Here is an 18,734-nt window from a genome sequence, read left to right on the forward strand (position 1 = left end):
ATGCAAGTGAAATTGTACTACAAGTGCCTAAACCTGGGAGGCTGAGGCAAGTGTTTTGCTTGAGCACAAGGATTCGAGACTACAGTGAGCTATGATCTTGCCACTGCACTCCAGCCTGGGTGACAGAACAAGACCCTGTCTCTCAAAATAAAATAAAATAATAAAAATAAAAACTGCCTAAAATTCTAATTCTTGGCATATTAAGACGAAATAGCAAGGATTGCAGCCTGCATGTAAAAAGATGGTAGATAAGAAAGATTTGCACGGCATGTTTTAACCCCACTCCTGGCTCCAGTCTGTTGTCTGTCCATACATTGAGGGACTAACTTGCTTCAGTGGCAGATCCCTGCCCCAGGGAGCCCTGTACCTCATCTTACACCCCACTGCGAAGGGTTGGTAACAAGGTTATTTTCTGTTCTTCCATCTTCACTCACGCTCTCCAGAGCATGTCTGCTGTTTTGTTAAATTTCTTTTTTTTTTTTTTTGAGATGGAGTCTCGCTCTGTCGCCCAGGCTGGAGTGCAGTGGTGCTATCTCAGCTCACTGCAACCTCCGCCTCCCAGGCTCAAGCAACTCTTCTGCCTCAGCCTCCCAAGCAGCTGGGATTACAGGTGCACGCCACCATGCCTGGCTAATTTTGTATTTTTAGTACAGATGGGGTTTCACCATATTGGTCAGGCTGGTCTCGAACTCCTGACCTCGTGATCCGCCCGCCTCAGCCTCCCAAAGTGCTGGGATTACAGGTGTGAGCCACAGCTCCTGGCCTGTTTTGTTGAATTTCATAGTTCAACATCCATGCCAGAAACCAGATTATGGTCATATGTGCCTGTGTGCAAATCTTCCCGAAATCATTTGTGTGACTTGCACACTTTCCCCTAACCTGATAATTTGTCACAGCTTCTAGGGGGATGGCATCAACTTCTCGTACAGGGGATGGTCATGTGCGGGTGGCGACTGAGGTTTGCAGTTCTGTAGACTGGACCCTCAATTACATTCCCCAGCCGCCTCTGAGGAAGGAGGCCTGATCCCTACCATTTTTAGGGTTGCTTTTGGTCACTGTTTTCCTACCTATAGGATTTTAAGACAGATTCCTCAATTAGCTATTTATGTTTGCTAGACTCTGTAGGGACAAATGAGGAAGCTAAGGTTTGGAGAGGTGGCTGTCTGGGGTCGCACACTAACGGGGCAGGTGTGTGACACTGCGCTTTCTGGCTCTGAAGTCCACGTTCCCAGGCCCTGCTCTTCCGTGCTGCTAAGGACGGCGTCTGAGAAGTGGCCAGCCAGGTGTCTGGAAAAATGGGCAAGTCTGTGGCCCCTGGGGAGGAGACTCCGGAGAGTGTGGATACATCAAGCCCTTGGGGTCTCACGGAGCAAAGCCCCCTAATCCCGCAAGGACTCGGGCGGGATTCCCAGAACGAGTTGCGTCTCCAGAGAGAGAGGCATGCAGCAGGCAGAGGAGGAGGATTCCAGCCATGCAGACTCATCTCAGGCAGTGTGTGCCTCGTCAGCCATCAAGGACCACCATGCAGACAGACGCCATTCCATTCCCTTTCTCAATAGCAATGGGAAAGCCTGTCTCGACTTGGAAGCAGATTGTTCACTATCACCTTTGGGGTAAACGATGCAGGGAGAACAGGGCCCCAGATTTGCCAGTGCACACTAAATAGCCGCCCCATGGTGGTTGTGAGGGTCGAGGCTGAGACGGGAGCACGCTCTTGTCTGCTGGGCAGTAACCCCATATGGAATGTACCAGTCTGCCCACCTCCACGAGCAACGCCTGTGAGGTGTCGCTGTGTCAACCTGGCCGCAGCACCCGGAGATTCAACAGAACACGCACTGAGGTGCGGCTGGGAAGGCATTGTGTAGATGTGGATAACAACTCCAGCCAGTGGACTTCGAGGAAAGGAGATTATCCTGGAGAATGTGGGTAGGCCTCATCCAATCAGCTGAAGGCCCTAAGAGCAAACACTGGTTTTCCAGGGAGGAGGAAATTCTGCCTTAAGACTGAAGCATCAGCTCTTGCTGGGGTCTCTGGCCTGCTGCCTGCCCTGCAGATTTCAGACCTGTCAATCTCATGAGTCAGTTCCTTAAATATGTAACCTATGGGTTCTGCTTCTCTGGAGGACTGTGACTGCTCCAGTAACTGATGGTCTGGATCAAGCAGATCATCTGCTTGACTTTGAGCCCGCAGAATCTGTTGCCCTTTGCTGATAGTGAAGTTCACGCCACGGGCAAGAATAGCCGGGGCCATGTTGATTTCATGAAGCCTGACTACTTGACTCCAGGCTACCTTCTCTACGCCAACAGCAAGAAGCAAGATTTAGACCTCACCCACAACCTTCAAGATTCCTGAAGATAATTTGGGGAGTGGTTATGTGAAATTTGAGGCGAGTAACCAAGATTTTAAATGGGAGACAGGGAGAAGAAAAAAAGTCTCTCCCTGGTTCTAACAAGGTTTAAAAAACAAATCACAAGAAGGCTGAAGTATAAACAAATACATGAAAGAATTTAAACATAATTAATCTAAATTATAGCTCTAATGTCATAAATATTTCCAAATTTATTCCTATTTGTCTCTACAGAGTCTAACAGATATAAATAGCTAATTGAAGGATCTGTCTTAAAACCCAGCAGATAGGAAAAACAATGACCAGAAAAAAAAAAAAAATTGTCTTTGGCTTCCCAAGAACAGCATCAGATTTCAACTGGAACCACAGATGGTCCGTTGATAGAAGCGACTACTTTTTAGCTCTGGAGGACGACAAAGGGAACCAGCTTCTTCCTGTGGGTGTCACAGCGAGGTCGCCTGGCCACATCAGGTACCAGAGCCAGTGCTCTCACCTGATAGGCGCTGTACAACCTCAGGAGGAACACAGGGAACTAGCAACTTAGGAGGCTAAAGGCGCAGAGGGGAGGGAACACGAGGCAGGCAGGTCGGCTGGCTGCTGAGCTACAGGCTGCACTCCTAGGATGTCTACGTGTAATTGAAAAAAAAAGACAAAAATAACTTACTGTGCAGGCAATTAATTCTGGTTGGCATAGCGATCCTCTTAAGTTAAAGGGAATGAGCATGAGATGAAGAGAAGTAAGAGGCAGAAAGAATTATGCAAGAGCAACATCAGAGTGGACGTGGGTAAGGGTTCTGAGCCATCTACAGACACCACACGCACACAGGACGCCACCGTGCAGGATATTTGGCAAGGTTTCTTACTGTTCAAGTTTTTTTTTCCCAAAACCTCCCTTGAAACTTTTGTTGTTACTTGTGGTAACATACCCATAATATACCCTCTTAACCATTTCTACCTACACAGTTCAGTGGTGCTGAGTATATCCACAACCAACTTCACTGATCTTTTTTTAAACTAAAAGTAGATAAGAATTTGGGGAATACATTTCCTGTGCGGGCTAGTTTCCAACCAGCAGAACCTCAGGAGGATTCTAAATACACAGGGACTCTCAGAAACCGAATACAAACTCCTTAGCAGGACAGAAGATACAGGTGGTTCTTAAACCAAAAAAAAAAAACAAGCTTTAGTTTTTAAAAACAACACCCTCTATTACCAGTTTTGAAAAACGTTTGGTTGAAAAATGAAAATGACTTGGCAACCAGAACACAGAATCGCCTCCGATTGTGACAACATCTCACAGAGATGCTAATTACAAGTCTCTTTAAAAACACTGGAAGGAAACATTTAAAACTGCTGCCAAGTATGTCCTGTTCAAAAACCTGGGGTCAATGCGGTAGGGCCACAGGAGTGAAATGCACGGCATGGCTGCATTCCCAAATGCCCAGTCTCCGGCAAGTTCTGAGCCTGCGCTGTAGGTGGCCAGCCCCAGCCCCCAGCACACCTGCCTGACACCCAGTCCCCAAAGGGTGGACCCCTCATCCACCTGGCCGGTGAAGGGAGAGGAGCAGGGTGGGTGACACAGCAAGGATGGAAACCCAGGGAAAGACCTCCCGGAAGGGAAACCAGACAGGGGGAAGGAGGAGGGGCTGTGTGAAAGAGCACAGATCTTTGCATGAACAGAGTGAGCGAGGCTTGGCATTTCAGAAGGAATGAGGAGGGCGGACGGGGGGTTGGGTTCTGCCAGGACAAGAGGAAAGGGCCCATCGAGTCAGGTAAGGGAGAGGAAGAGCTACCCCACCCTGCACCCATGTTTGTCCCACTTCGCCCAGCACTCACTGTCTACAAGGCGACGAATAGGCCACAGGTGTGTGTGTCAGGTGACCAGGTCACCTTTGACATAACCCAAGCCAAGGCCTCTTAACAGGAGCACAAGGAGCCTGCCACAGAGGTCAGCGTGTAGCTTACAGTCCTCAAGTGCTCTGTGGAGGGGGGTCCATGCATAAAGAGCCCCAAGGCCAGGCAGTGGGCAAACGGAGTCCAAGGGGTCTGAAATCTTATCCAGGAAATTTCCTCCTTCTCCCTTTCCTCTTCTAACTTCCCATTTCCCCCAACACCTATCATGACTCTGCACTGGCAAGGAGGGGGACATGGGAGAGGGAGGCCACCATGCCATGGCTGAGGGACATGAAGCAAAGACAGGGAGAGAGGGGAAGAGGACAGACTCAGTCCAGCCCACGGCAGGCTGTCGGCTTTGGCACCAGGCACATTTGGGACTAGAGCATGCTGCACTGTGAGGCTGCCTTGTGGGGGCATGTCCTGTGCACGGCAGGGCGTTGAGTGGCATCCCTGGCCTCTATTCACTAGACTCCCAGCTCTATTGCACCCCAGACTCCCAGCTGTGACAACTAAAGTGTCTCCAGAAACTGCCATATTCCCTGGGGGAAAAAAGTGCTGGGCTTGAGAATCACTGGTCTATGGCATCAAGAACAGAGGACAAAAGGCAGCGACAGCAGTGCTTAACAAAGCTCCCCCAAGGAGCCCCTTCGGTTTCCCGACACAGATGGTCTCAGGACATCCTGAAATTTCTGCTGAAAGCCTTGGAGCCCCACACAAGAGCCAGAGCCAGGAGTTAATGCTGAGCTTCACCTGAGCTCACGGCTTGGCCTGCCTTGCCCCCAGTCCTGTCTTCTGCACCGAGATGTCCTTTTGTCCCCCGAATGGTGGAGTCAGGTGGGCGCAGGCAGTGGCCATGCTCCTCATCTTATGGAGGAGGATGCTGAGGCTTGGTGAGTCTCACATCTGGAACGGATCCCAAGCCCCTAGACTATATGTCCTTAGCAAATACATTCAGGTTACTCATGCCAAGGCACTGTCTTGGCAAATCTGCACACGCTTAAGGAATTTACAGTTTTAAAGCACTGACTTAAGGCTAATGGAAGCAATCAGTACTAATGAAATGATCACCTCTTCACCACCCACATATTAAGTTAATCAATTCATTATTCCCAGGAGCTTTTCTCCCTGTAGAGCCTCCTAGGGTCAGGTGGTGAGGTCTGGTTTTGTTTCAGGTGGAGGGAGACTCTGAGAGGCACAAAGGAGCAAAGATGTCCATATCGGCAGTGGAAGGAGCCCCAGGCTCTGCCTGGCTCTGCTCTGAGTCTCTGTGGCCCATCATCGTGTAGGGCTCTTGGTAACCCCTCGGGAAGCCAGGTGGAGCGAGCCCAGGCTGAGGAAGGGGCCTCTATGCATGGACATACACTGACCCCAAATGCAGAGATGACACCAACCCTCACACAGAAGGACCTGCAGGTGCCTCCCATGGGTTCAAACATTCAGCACAGGGCGTTTCTGGAGGGGCAGGGGGTGAGGTTGGGAGGGAGTTTGTAGGGGACAAAGGGAAGGAAAGCAGATGACTTCAGCTTGGAAGCCAGCACGAGCGCAAAGCCACCAAGTGGGGGGCCCGGGGTTGGGGGCTCGGGAGCAGGTACCTTTATGCTTTTTGGCAGCGCCCGGCTCCGAGACACTCACGGAACTCTCTGACAGCTCATCACCGTCGGGGTCCAGCAGGACCTGGCTGCTCCATGCCACGGCCTGTGGCTCCTTCTCCAAGTCCCAGGAGTCTAGCTCTTCCTCCTGGGGCTTGGGGGCAAGGGATGCCTGGGCTGACTCGGGTTCCTCTGGCAGGGCAGAGGCCGCGGCCCTCTCCGGATGGGATGGGGCGTCCTCCTGGTGGGTGCTGTCCACAGAGGCTGTGTAGCCCTGCATCAGGGCAGCGTCGTGGTCCTGAGATAGTGAGGTCTGTCAGGGGCAGTGGGGAAGATGACAAGGGATACATGAAAGGAAGGGAGGGTTTGAAAAGACCTGAAAAGCACTCTCCAAAACATTCTGACAGCTGATTTCAAAGTCTCAGAAGATGCAGCAGTGGGCCTCAGAGAAGGCGCTCATACATCACGGCCGTTGCTCATGCTTGGGCTAAAAAAGGTCTCCCTTACAGCCAGGGCTCAGGATCCCTAGGCAGCTGGGGGTTGGCCCCCAGGGCTCAGAGGTTAACCCTCTTCCTCCCGCAGATGGGCCTAGCGGTGGGAGCATTTGTGGCAAGCTGCAGAAATGAGATGCGAGAGAGAGAGCCCATCCTTCAGAGTCCACGACAGCACAAAGGAAGTCGCCGTGGGTGTTTCGTGTTTAGCTGTCTTTGTTCCTACACATGTTTATGTTACCTGCAAGTGGAAATTCACCAGCACATCCTCTCAAAAATTATATTTTGTGTAAAAATATTTAAGCACTAAATGAACCTCTGAGAGTCGGGATAGCACTTCCTTGGAGGGGAGAAAGTTTGGGGAGAAGGGCACGGGGGCTCCCTGAGGGCCAGTCATGCTGTTCTTGGTGTGGGTAGCAGTGACACAGGTGTTTGCTTAGGGACAATTGTGCTGTTCTGACTTAAGTGCCAGCTTGTGGAAGCGCCCACTGACTCAAGATTAGATAATCTCCCCGTCTCTACTAAAAAAAATACAAAAAATTAGCTGGGCGTAGTGGCGGGTGCCTGTAGTCCCAGCTACTCGGAAGGCCGAGGCAGGAGAATGGTGTGAACCCGGGAGGCGGGGCTTGCAGTGAGCGGAGATTGCGCCACTGCACTCCAGCCTGGGCGACAGAGCGAGACTCCATCTCAAAAAAATAATAATAAAATAAAATAAAGATTAGATAATCTGAGCACCAATAATCACTGCAGTGGATTCAGAACATTAAATACTAAGATCCAGGAGTTCCTTGTGATTTTTAAATACGATCTTAGAAAAAGTACAGGGGAGATGACCACGAGTCTTGTCCTTATTTTGCTCATTCATTCACCCGAGACCAAAGAAAACCTAACTACTGGGCCCTGGACTTCCAGAGAGGTCATGGATCCCTGCTGAGGGCCCCTGGAGGGGCTCAGGAAGCCCCAAAAACACCACCCGCCTGCCTCTGGGACGTGGGGCAAGGCCACCCTCTGGGTACAATGGCAAGGCTGATGACTCATCTCTGGCACCTCCGAGGTCCTGTTCTGGCCTGTCTCCCAGCCACTGAGGAATCCATCTTCTGCGTGCCCTCTGGCCCACCCACCCACTCTTCTGTCCAGAATTCTTCCTCATCCCCCTCCTACTCCAAATCAAAATCTCCCAACCCTCCCTCCACCTGTTCATTTGGAAATGTCAAAAAAGAGTAAGGGCCAGGAGCAGTGGCTGACACCTGTAATCCCAACACTTTGGAAGGCCAAGGTGGATGGATCACTTGAGCCCAGGAGTTCAAGACCAGCCTGAGCAATGTGGTGAAACCCCATCTCTACCAAAAATACAAAAATCAGCCAGTCTCATAACAAATTAGCTGGTCTCAAAATAAATAAATAGATAGATAAAAATTTAAAAATCAATTTTTAAAAATGTAATAAAAAGAGTAAGGATCTGTAACATGGCCCTTTACCTGAGGGGCTGGCCTCTCCGCAGCCGGAACCACATGCCCGCCACCACCTGCTCTGAGCAGACGTCCCAGAGCGGGAGAAGGGGAAGAAAGGGAGTGCAATGTCCACGGGGGCACTACAATGTTCATTTCTCTCTGATTACAAAAGGAATAAACATTCATTCCAGAGTGAAAGGCTCTGGAAACATGTCACGTGGAAAGTGAAAGATCCCCGTGACTGGGTGGTGACGACAGCAGAGGTTCTGTACCAAAGGGGAGTCTTACATCATGTTCCTCTCTTTCAATAATTTTTCTTGAAATGATTTGCCAACCTCTCAACGTGTAAAGCGTCCCTGATTAGAAAGTCTCCCGTGTCCTTGGTGAATAGGATAAACTGCATAAACACAACACCACACATGACTCCTTTGTGGGGTGAGGAACATAATTTGACATTTGTAAATGGAACTCTCTGGACGTTAACCAAGTGCTTGGGCTAACTTCTTCAAAGGGCAGAGGAGCAGCAGGTCACTGACAGATGCAAACACCTCCCCAGCCACCACGATGGTACCTTGGAGATCCCTGATATGATAATAGTGCTTTTCTTCCGTGGCGACTTGAGTTTCAGCTTTGAAGATTCACTGAGCTGTCGAATGGCAACTTCAGCCACTGGATCCGAACCATTCAACACCAACAATTCTGCCAGAAGCAAGGCAGTGTTAAGTTCATCAGCAAAAATTAAAGACTTCCATGGGAACTTCCAGGGATAATGGAAATGGTGGATAAGCAATGGTTAGCAGATATTTTCTAAAAAGGGCCAAAGAGTAAATTGTTTAGGCTTTGTAGGTGGTCTCTGCAACAGCTTCTCAATGCAACTTTTATAGAGTGAAACCAGCTAAGAGACCACAGGTAAATAAATGAGCATGGCTGGGTTTCAGTAAAACTTTATTTACAAAAACAAGTGATGGGCCAGATTTTTCCTATGGGCCATAGTTTGCTGTTTGCTGACCGTTGGTCTACAACTTGATTCCTTGGGTGGTTACAAGATACTCACTGAAGTGTCTGCTTAAGATTCACCGATTTTATTTATTTAAGTTATACTGAATAGAGTTGATGGAAAAATGGCAAAATCAAGCAAACAACAACAAAAAATATCTAACCCTTTGGAAGATTTTGAACTTTGAAAGGCAAGGCAGTGACTCCTTTTCCCTCCCAAGAGTGGCTAAACACATAGAATAGTAACTAGAGCTATGAAGGGCCAGTTAATAAAAGCACTTCCTTCCCCAGGTTAATAACAACACACACCAGCCAACATCAATAGAATGCTTACGGCAAAGCAGGTGCTGTTCAGAGAGAAAGTTCTGTGCACATTCTCTCATTTACTCCTATTCCACACCCCATGAGCAGGTCCTTCCTTTTATCCCATTTGACCATTGAGGAGGATGTCCAGCAGCCAGGAGGCCCCAGAGCTGAGATGACCAGCAGGTCTCTCTGACTCAGAGCTGATGCCTGTAACTTACACTTTCCTGCTCAGGTAAAGTCAAAATGACAAAGCTATTAAAGTAGCAGGATGGTAAAAGGAACTTCTGCCTCAGTTTTGGCCATGGCCTGAGGCTTACAGATGCTGCCATTTCCAAAGGGAGTCAAGATAAGACCACAGAGGCCAAGAACAGGTGACAACAGTGACACTGGGGAATAATAAATAGATACTTGGGCTTCCTCCCTGGTTCCTGGCACAGAGAACAAAAAAAACCCCTTTGAATTCCAGAGCCACTGAGCTGGGGCATCTTTCTTATTCCTAATAAGCCCCTGCACCCCACCCGAGTGAACGCTAATGAGGATGGGCACTGGATGTCAGAGGCACCAACCCTGTGGTTAGAAGGCTGGAACTTTCTGCCCTCCTCTCGCCTGTGGGGAAGGGAAAGGGGCTAGAGATTGAGTTCAAATCACCAAAGGCCAATAAGTGAATCAATCACGCCTACGTATCTACTTATAGAAGCACCATAAACCCCTAAATGACAGGGCTCAGGGAGCATCCAGGTTGTGAACCAATGCATGCACGTACTGGGAGAGGGGCGACTCCATGGAGATCAAAGGTGCTATGCTCAGGACCCTTCCAGACTGTGCCCTACGCCCCTCTGCCTCTGGCTGTGCATTTGTGTGATAATAAACTGGTAAACCCAAGTGAAGTGTTTCTCTGAGTTCTGTGAGCCATTATAGCAAATTACGAAACCCGAGGAGGGTGTCATGGAAACCGCAACTTGTAGCCAAGTGGGACAAAAGTGTGGTAACCTGGGGACCCACTATTTGCTCCTGGCATCTAAAGTGGGAGGGTGGTTTTGTGGGGCTGAGCCTTTCACCTGTGGGATCTGAGCCTTTCACCTGTGGGATCTGAGCTAACTCCAGGGAATGCCAGAATTGAATTAAATTGTAGGACACCCAGTTGGTGTCTGCAGAGAAACAGAAAATTGCTTGCCATAGAAAATCTACACATTTGGCGTCAGGAGTGTTGTGAGTAGAGGAACAGATTTTTGTTTAGCCACTGACCCACACTGAGAAGAGAGAAGTGCTGGAGAAAGGAGTTGGGGAGGACTCCTTAGGAGAAAGCTGTGCTGTAATTCCCAAAGCCACCAAGGGAGATGCGTCGGGGGCACGTCCTCTTCATGCCAGGCCTGGTGCTTCTGTTCAGTCCCCCGAGAGCCCGGTCCAGGTGCCAGGTGCAGCCTGGACACCTGCTACAGCGCCTGGCTTCACCGTGGCGGGTGAGCCTGGGGGCCGGCTCCATGGCCCATGCACCAGAACCCACAGTGGGAACATCAGCCTGGGTCTTTTTAGAGGGATCCTGCCCATGTGACAGGACCCTGCAGCATGGGCAGTGGGGGCACTGCCAGGGGAAGAAACTGAGGAAGGGGCATCAGAGGCAGCGGCAAAAGCGTCAGAGGCATTAGTACCAGAGCGGCTCCATCTCAAATAAGTGCTGGGCAAAATGAGGCTGGGACCCCCTGGGCTGTACTCCCAGGAGGTGAGGTGTCCTTACTCACAGGGTGAGCTAGGAGGTCGGCACAAGACGCAGGTCACAAGGACCCTGCTGATAAAACAGGATGCGGTAAAGAAGCCGGCCAAAACCTGCCAAAACCAAGATGGCAATGAGAGTGACCTCTGGCTGTCCTCACTGCTGATGATACACTAAGGATAACGCATTAGCATGCTACAAGACACTCCCACCAGCGCCATGACAGTTGGCAAATGCCATGGCAAAGGCAAGAAGTTACCCTATGTGGTCTGAAAAGGGGAGGAACACTCAGTTCTGAGAAATCCCCACCCCTTTGCTAGAAAACTCGTGAATAATCCACCACTTGTTTAACATATGATCCAGAAATACCCAGAAAAATAGCTAACCGGCAGCCCTTACGGGTTCTCTGCCTACAGAGTAGCCATTCTTCTATTCCTTTACTTTCTTAATCACTTGCTTTCACTTTACTCTGTGGACTCGCCCCGAGTTCTTTCTTGCACCAGATCCAAGAACCCTGTCTTGGGGTCTAGATCAATATCCTTTTCTGGTAACGAAACGAGGGGCAGGGCCTGCGTCCCAGAACTGCAGGTGGGGGACCCAGCAGGGTAGTATCCAAAAAACCATAAAACCTCCCACGAGAGGAGGAGGCAGTTATAAACTTTCACCAGGCTGAGAATCCAACACCATGTTAAGACAGTGCCGCTCCAGTGAGAACTTTCCACTTCCCTGATTGCCCCACCTTGCCCAATTGTTGACCTGGGCAAGGTCAGGCACAGGACTCAGCGAATGCAGGAGAGCTAAGCAAGAAGGAAGCATCCATTGCCCCTGAGAGCAGGTCACGAGGAGGCGAAGGGAGAAAGTTAATCCCCAAATTTAGATTGCGCAGTGATTTAATGAGTCAGTAAGACATCTCTTCAAAAATGTCTATTACCTGAAACTGACCATAAAATAGGGAATTTGCATTTCCTATTTGTAGTGACCATTTCCTAGTAGAAGGGAAAACTACTTCTACTAAGCTGGTCTAAGCAGAAAGTGGGAAACAAAATTAAAGTGACTGTGATGATGATGTCCCAAGTCCTACTTATTTGCTATTAATGTAGCTAGTGTGTTGTGCAAGAGAAAAATGATCAGAAATTTTAAAACGTAAAGTCTCAGCTGGCTTTTTATTTTGTTAAAGCATTCCCTAAAATGGAGCAGGAATATGAATGCCACTCCTGGTCTCTGATCAATTTGGAGTTCCCTTTTCTCCCTCTCCTTCACTCATCACTCAATAACAAAACAAAACCAAATCAAAACTTTTTTTTTTCAAGAGACAGGGTCTCGCTCTGTCACCCAGGTTGGAGTGCAGTGGTGCAATCTCGGCTCACTGCAACCTCTGCCTCCCGGGTTCAAGCGATTCTCCTGCCTAAGCCTGTTGAGTAGCTGGGATTACAGGCATGCGCCACCATGCCCAGCTAATTTTTGTATTTTTAGTAGAGATGGGGTTTTGCCATGTTGGCCAGGCTGGTCTCAAATTCCTGACCTCAAGTGATCCACCCGCCTCAGCCTCCCAAAGTGCTGAGATTACAGGTGTGAGCCACCGCACCAGGCCCAAAACAACTTTTTCCAAACTCTGAAAGGAAAATACTTCGTATCAGAACAGCCCAAAAGGCCCAAAGGTGCTAAGAGGGACAGTGATGTGGGCATGTCTCAGTTACCTGTGTCTGAAGAAGAGAGTGTTTTGCTGACGGGGGCGTTGCGGCAGGCGATGGCCTGGACAGAGATGTCCTTCTCGATCACCTTCACCTTGATGGGAGTCCTCACCGGAGAATCTGCCAGAGGAAGATCCTGATTACAAAAGCGGCCCCGTGGCTGACTGGATCAACAGTTACCAAAAAGTGAAAGGACAGCCCTCACTGCAGCTCCGGTGTGTGCAGTTGGTAAAGGCAAAGCTTAACGAAAGCCGTTTTGAGGGGAGAAGGGGCAAGAGTGGTGTCTGGAGTCCAGGTTGAAATAAAATTTCAGAAACATTTTAACTAAGCCAGAATTTCCCATTCTATTTTGTATCCCTGAACTGTGCCAACTCATGTACTCTGGGAGGATGCTTTTGCACAAGCAGAGATGCAGTACGAATTGTGAGAAATAAAGCATACGCTTATACAGAAACTTCTGTCTTCAAGGCAGTGGTGTGGAGACAGGTACAGAATTCAGCTGGATCTCAAATGACAGCCCGTCAAGCCTTCTAGCAAAAGATTTTTAACAGAAGAAAGTCTACAAGGACCACTCACTTTGAATTTTTCAAGAAAAAAGTGTGTGCTGTCCCCACATACAGGTAATAGAGTTCGTGTTTTGTATTGTTTTTGTTTTTGTTTTTTTCTTTGAGAAGGAGTTTTGCTCTTGTCCAGGCTGGAGTGCAATGGTGTGATCTCGGCTCACTGCAACCTCTGACTCCCGGATTCAAGCAATTCTCCTGCCTCAGCCTCCAGAGTGGCTAGGACTACAGGCATGTGCCACCACGCCCAGCTAATTTTGTATTTTTAGTAGAGATGGGGTTTTACCATGTTGGTCAGGCTGGTCTCAAACTCCTGACCTCAGGTGATCTGCCCGCCTCGGCCTCTCAAAGTGCTGGGATTACAGGAGTGAGACACTGCACCCAGCCCTATAATAGAGTTCTTAATTTAACTTAGTTGGAGTTAAACCTAAGTGCAACTATTTACACTATCTAGATTTTAGCTTCAGAATATACCATGGGAATTGAACCTTGTTTCAGTTTATTGCACATGTGTGTAGCAGAAGAGAAAGATAACTGTCATCCAACAGCAACAAATTAAGCACAAGTGTGGCCAATTAGCACCCTTCCTGTGCTGTGAGATTTTCCTAACACTCGGCGCTGCAGGCTGCAGAACTCTGCAGTCTGTGGGGGCAAGGTGGTTACAGACAGGCGTCATGCACCAAAGTTCCCCGACTGCGTTCCTGTTGTCTCACCGGAGCTCAGCGGGGACGCCCTCCCCATGTCGACGCGAGGCTTGGTCTTCACAGCAGTGATAGTAGTGACCACAGTCCCACAGGGCATCACCGTGCGGTCCTTTTCTATTTTTGCAGCAGGAACAGGGGGAGGGATGGGCCAGGATTTCAATTCACCAGGTTCTATGTAAGAGAACTGCAGAGAAGACGCGTTACTTGTTTCTGGTTTTGTGGAAGTTGCACAGACTGATCAGCCACGTAACGCTGCCTTCTTGTGAAATAATCATAATTCGTAATTCCCTCCCTTAACGTCACTTAGCATTTCCAATTAACCTGGATATTCCCAGAATGGACACAGACCCAACCTTACACACAGGCAGCTCAACACATAATGATGGCAACAGAATAGAAGCTGAGGAACCAAGCAAAACTTTCAAAGGCCTTTTTGGGGTAGGCCCATAAAATGGCATCCTCACAAGTTATCTCCTCCAGCAGACAACTCAATTGTACAGTGGACAGAACGTGCTCTATTCGAGTCTGGTCCTGCGTACGATGAAACAGCCTCTCCTCTTACAGGAGGTCTTATTTCACACAGAAGCAGGAGTGAGACTGCAGACATAAGTGAAGACGCTCCTTGGGTAAGTGCCCCAAGCCGGAACCCGGCCGCGGTGGAGAGCCTCGCCCTACCTCTGCCGTGACCGAGCCCAGCACCGAGCTGCCGCAGGCAGACCCGCTGGTCAGCGTGAAGCTCTGTGGCCCAGAAGGCTGCTTCTTAAATAAATCCAGAGGAACTGTCGCCGTCGCCAGCAGACCTGAAAAGACAGGAGACAGGCAAGGGGTGCCGCTGATGCTTCTCGGGGTTCCGTGAGAACGGAAAGGCCCACACGCCCAGCAGCCGGAACACGCTCCTCACGTGCATCCAGCCCACTGGAAAGTGCTCACGTTTCAGAACGTTTTAAAAATGTCGATGCCATAAAAGACAAAGAAAGGCTGTGGAAACGCTGCAGGACAGAGGATGCTAAAGCAATAAGACAGTCAGGCAATGTCCGGCCCTGTGCCCGAGTGGAAAGGTCACTGCTCTGAAGGACATCATGGGGTCGTCCAGTGACAAATACTGGAAGATGTGCATAAGCTAAGGAATTGCAGCAATGTAAATTCAGGGAGCTGACAACTGTACTGCGGACACAGCAGAGAGTATCTCCATTCCTAGGAGAACACACACTAAAGAATTGAGGATAAAGGGCCAAGATGCATATAATTTACCCTCAAGCTGTGTGTGTGTGTGTGTGTGTGTGTGTGTGTAAAAAGAAAATGAGTACGGGGAGAGAGAGAGAGACCAAGCATGAGCACAAATAGTAAAGGAAACTGAGCAAATGTTAAGGATACGTGAGTTTGAGTAAAGGTTATGTGGCTGTTCTTTGCATTGTTTTTGTAAAGTTTGAAATTTCATAGATTCCATCAGGCTGGGCTGGAATGAAATTTGAGTGAGGCCAGCAGGAGTGGGGACCCAGGAATGGGATCAGAAGTTGACTTCTCTCCAGGTAAACAGCACCCCCATGCTGTGCAGGTCCCCAATCTACGTTACGCTTCTCTCTCAGGACTCTTATCTCACGGGCATCCCAGTTTTCTCGGGACTCCAAAATCAAGGAAGTCGCCTCAGGATTCTTGCTAACAACTAGGATATAAAACTAGTTAACTGGGAGAAACAACAACCTTCTCACTTTAGGAGGTAACCAAATGGCTTGATTTTATTGCTGGATAGGCTGGGCAAGGGCTTCCTAATTTTGGCATGTTTATGGGGAGAGTTTTACAATCTAAGAAAATATTTGTATCTTTAAAAACCTAACAAATATTGAAACTACTGATGTGCACACACGCACACATACAGGCCCACGTTCATTGTAGTGTTTTAGTGACTTTACCTCTCATTGTTGCTTTCTTGTGTATAAATCCTGAGTTCAATTTAAACCTCTGTAGTTTATTTTACAAGGAAAAACCCAGTGAAATTCATACAGGCCGTAGAGTAGGGATGAAAAAGCTCTGGAGATAGATGGGGGTGATGGTTGCACAACAGTGTGAATGTACTTACTGCCCCTGAACTATCTACTTAGAAATGGTTAAGATGATACATTTTATGTTGTTTATCTTACTACAGTTAAAAGGTTTTGTTTTTGTTTTTGTTTTCCAAAAAAAGGAGGTCTCTTGGGGCTAGGAAGGTTCAGAACTACTTCTCTATGCCAAGAATTGTTGCATAAAAGATTTTGGATTTTTTAAAAAAAACAAACAAAAAATCCAGTTGAACATTTCCCCAAAATGTATGACCTTGTTAATAACTCAAATTGCCTTTCGACCAAACATTCCCATGGGAAAACCAAAGTCATTTAGAGGAGGGGTCAGCTTCCTCTGCTGGATCTCCCACCGCCCTTTCCTGAGGCCCGGGGTCATGCAGCGGAGGACCTTTCCAGAGGGCAGGGCCTCTGTCCTCCTGCTCAACCCACCTTCTGAGGATCGCCCAGCCTCTGAAATCTGCAGGTGTAACTCCTTCGACTTGGCATTCAACTCGCTTTGGAAGAGAAAAAAGTTATGAGTCCTAAAAAATGTAATGCTTGATTCTTTTTATGAAATAGAGTATTTTTTCTGATTATAGAAAGGAAGACAAAGATGTCAATATTAACAAACTACCAAGACATATAAGCAAAAAAAAGGCAAGAGTTAACTGCAACCTCCCCATTCGGAAACAGTTACTGTTAATATTCGGTGACTAGCCTTCCAGAACAGTCAACAGGATGTTCTGTGATGACAGTGACAGAGGAGCTGTCAAATGTGGTAGGCATGGAGCACTGGAGAGGTGGCCAGTGCAAGCTGAGGAACTGAATGTCATTTTTAAAAATTTCCATTAATTTAATTTAAAGAGACACATGTGGCCAGTCGCTGCCATATTGAAAGCACAGCTATATAATGACCTGAAGACAAAATACGGAACATGATATACCTCCCTCCTTCTTCGTAACCTATTTATTTTCATTAAAAAGGCATTAAAAAAAAAAGTAGAGATGAAGTCTTGCCACGTTGCCCAGGCTAGTCTCGAACTCCTGAGCTCAAGCCATCCTCCCACCTCAGCCTCCCAACATGCTGGGATTACAGGTGAGCCACTGCGCCCAGCCTGTAACCTATTCTTTTAACTGAAAACTTTGTGGATGTCTTTCTGTATAACTACAGAGCAACATCATGTTTGATGGGCCTCTAGTATTCTGCTCTTTGTCCTTAGGAGATTTTATTTAGCCAACTCTTTACTAAACAACCCTTCTTAATGTGTTGGTGGTCCCCACTATTTCATAACTATACACAAGCTGAGAGGCACATTCTTACACATATATCTTTGCACGCCATGTGATTACTTCCTTAGGAAAACTCTAATTGCCTGTCAAATGGCATGTGCATTTGAGAGGTGTTTTTCATTTAGGCCGATTGATGGCATCCAGAATGCTTATTCCCAGTGACACCTCCAATGCCATTATCACTCTCTTATTCTTTACCAAGCTGTGAGGTGGAAAAATGACCTCTCTCTTTTGCTGAAGTTTGCATGACTTTACTTATTTCTGAACATATTTTCAGAAGTTTATAGCCATTGGTAGCTCTGGCTTTTGTATTTCCAGTTCAGGAATTTTGTTCAGTTTTCTAAGACAGCTGTCATCTTTTCATTCATGATTTATAAAAGCTATATATATACACACACACACACACACACACACGGGAAATTTTCTTCCATTACTTTTTCTAATTGTTCATTTTTTAAGGATTAGATTATGATTAATTTTAATACTTTGGTACTCAGCTAATTCATTAAATGATTATGTCTATTAGTTTTTAAAATATTCATTTCTACCTTATATCCATTATTCTTTCTAATAGCTTGGATTGATTTTCTTGTATAGTCCTGATATGCAGTCATATCATCTCCAAACAATGATTGGTCTTGCCTCTTCCTTTCCGGTATTTGTGTATGGTTTTTTCCCTTATCTAATTGCATTAACCAATACTTCTAGAACAAAACAATAGGCATCCTTCTCTTGATTTTAGTGAGTCTGCTTCTGGTATTTACCATTTATAGTGATTTTTAAAATCTTATTAAAGAAGTATCCATAAATTTTGTTCTAATTAAGTTTTTAAAAATTAAGAATGGGTATTAAATGTCACTGAATGTCTTCTGGACATATGTAGAAAAAATACATTTATTTTCTCTTTTCATCTAGTAATACAATGAACACCATTAATAAGACTTCCTTATGTGAAAGCACACATACATCCTTACATTCCTGGTATGAACACAGCTGGTTTTATTTTTCATGTGCTGCTAGATTCTGTTTGATAATATTTTATTTATGATTCTTACACCATTATTTATGCATGGCCTACATTTTTCCCTATGTCTATTCTTTTTTTTTTTTTTTTTTTTGGAAATGGAGTCTCACTTTGTTGCCCAGGATGGAGTGCAGTGGTACAATCTCAGCTCACTGCAACCTCTGAATCCCAGGCTCAAGTGATTCTCCTGCCTTGGCCTCCTGAGTAGCTGTGATTACAGGCACCTGCCACCATGACTGGCTAATTTTTGTACTTTTAGTAGAGACAAGGTTTCATTCACCATGCTGGCCAGGTTGGTCTCGAACTCCTGACCTCCACCCATCTCAGCCTCCCAAAGTACTGGGATTACATGTGTGAGCTACTGTTCCCAGACTTTCTTTTTTTTTTTGAGACAGGGTATCTCTCTGTCACTCAGGCTGGAATGCAGTGGCACAATCACAGCTCACTGCAGCCTCAATCTCCCAGGCTCAAGCAATCCTCCTGCATCAGCCTCCCAAATAGCTAGGAGTTCTACAGGCAAGGCAAGGGCCACCATGCCCGGTTAATTTTTTTAAAACTTTTAGTACAGAAGAGGTCTCGCTATGTTGCTCAGGCTGGTCTTAAACTCCTGGGCTCAAGCGATTCTCCCGTCTCTGCCTGCCA

General features: G+C 47.4%; 1 protein-coding gene and 1 pseudogene across 2 annotated transcripts in view; both read right to left on the bottom strand.

Moving 5' to 3' along the window:
• Positions 1–18,734, bottom strand: part of C2CD2 (C2 calcium dependent domain containing 2) — a 70,033-nt gene that overhangs the window by 8,026 nt on the left and 43,273 nt on the right. For both annotated transcript variants that reach the window (XM_054468609.2, XM_063659765.1), the window contains exons 8-13: positions 16,229–16,293; positions 14,418–14,542; positions 13,752–13,926; positions 12,485–12,598; positions 8,346–8,473; positions 5,836–6,145 (exon numbers count right to left, since the gene is read on the bottom strand). In XM_054468609.2, coding sequence (XP_054324584.2) covers positions 5,836–6,145; positions 8,346–8,473; positions 12,485–12,598; positions 13,752–13,926; positions 14,418–14,542; positions 16,229–16,293 — 917 coding nt within the window. The remainder of the gene's footprint in view (positions 1–5,835; positions 6,146–8,345; positions 8,474–12,484; positions 12,599–13,751; positions 13,927–14,417; positions 14,543–16,228; positions 16,294–18,734) is intronic.
• LOC134738939 (uncharacterized) lies at positions 607–2,350 on the bottom strand (annotated as a pseudogene).

Source organism: Pongo pygmaeus, chromosome 22 (assembly GCF_028885625.2).
Source record: "Pongo pygmaeus isolate AG05252 chromosome 22, NHGRI_mPonPyg2-v2.0_pri, whole genome shotgun sequence".
NCBI classification, from domain to species: Eukaryota; Metazoa; Chordata; class Mammalia; order Primates; family Hominidae; genus Pongo; species Pongo pygmaeus.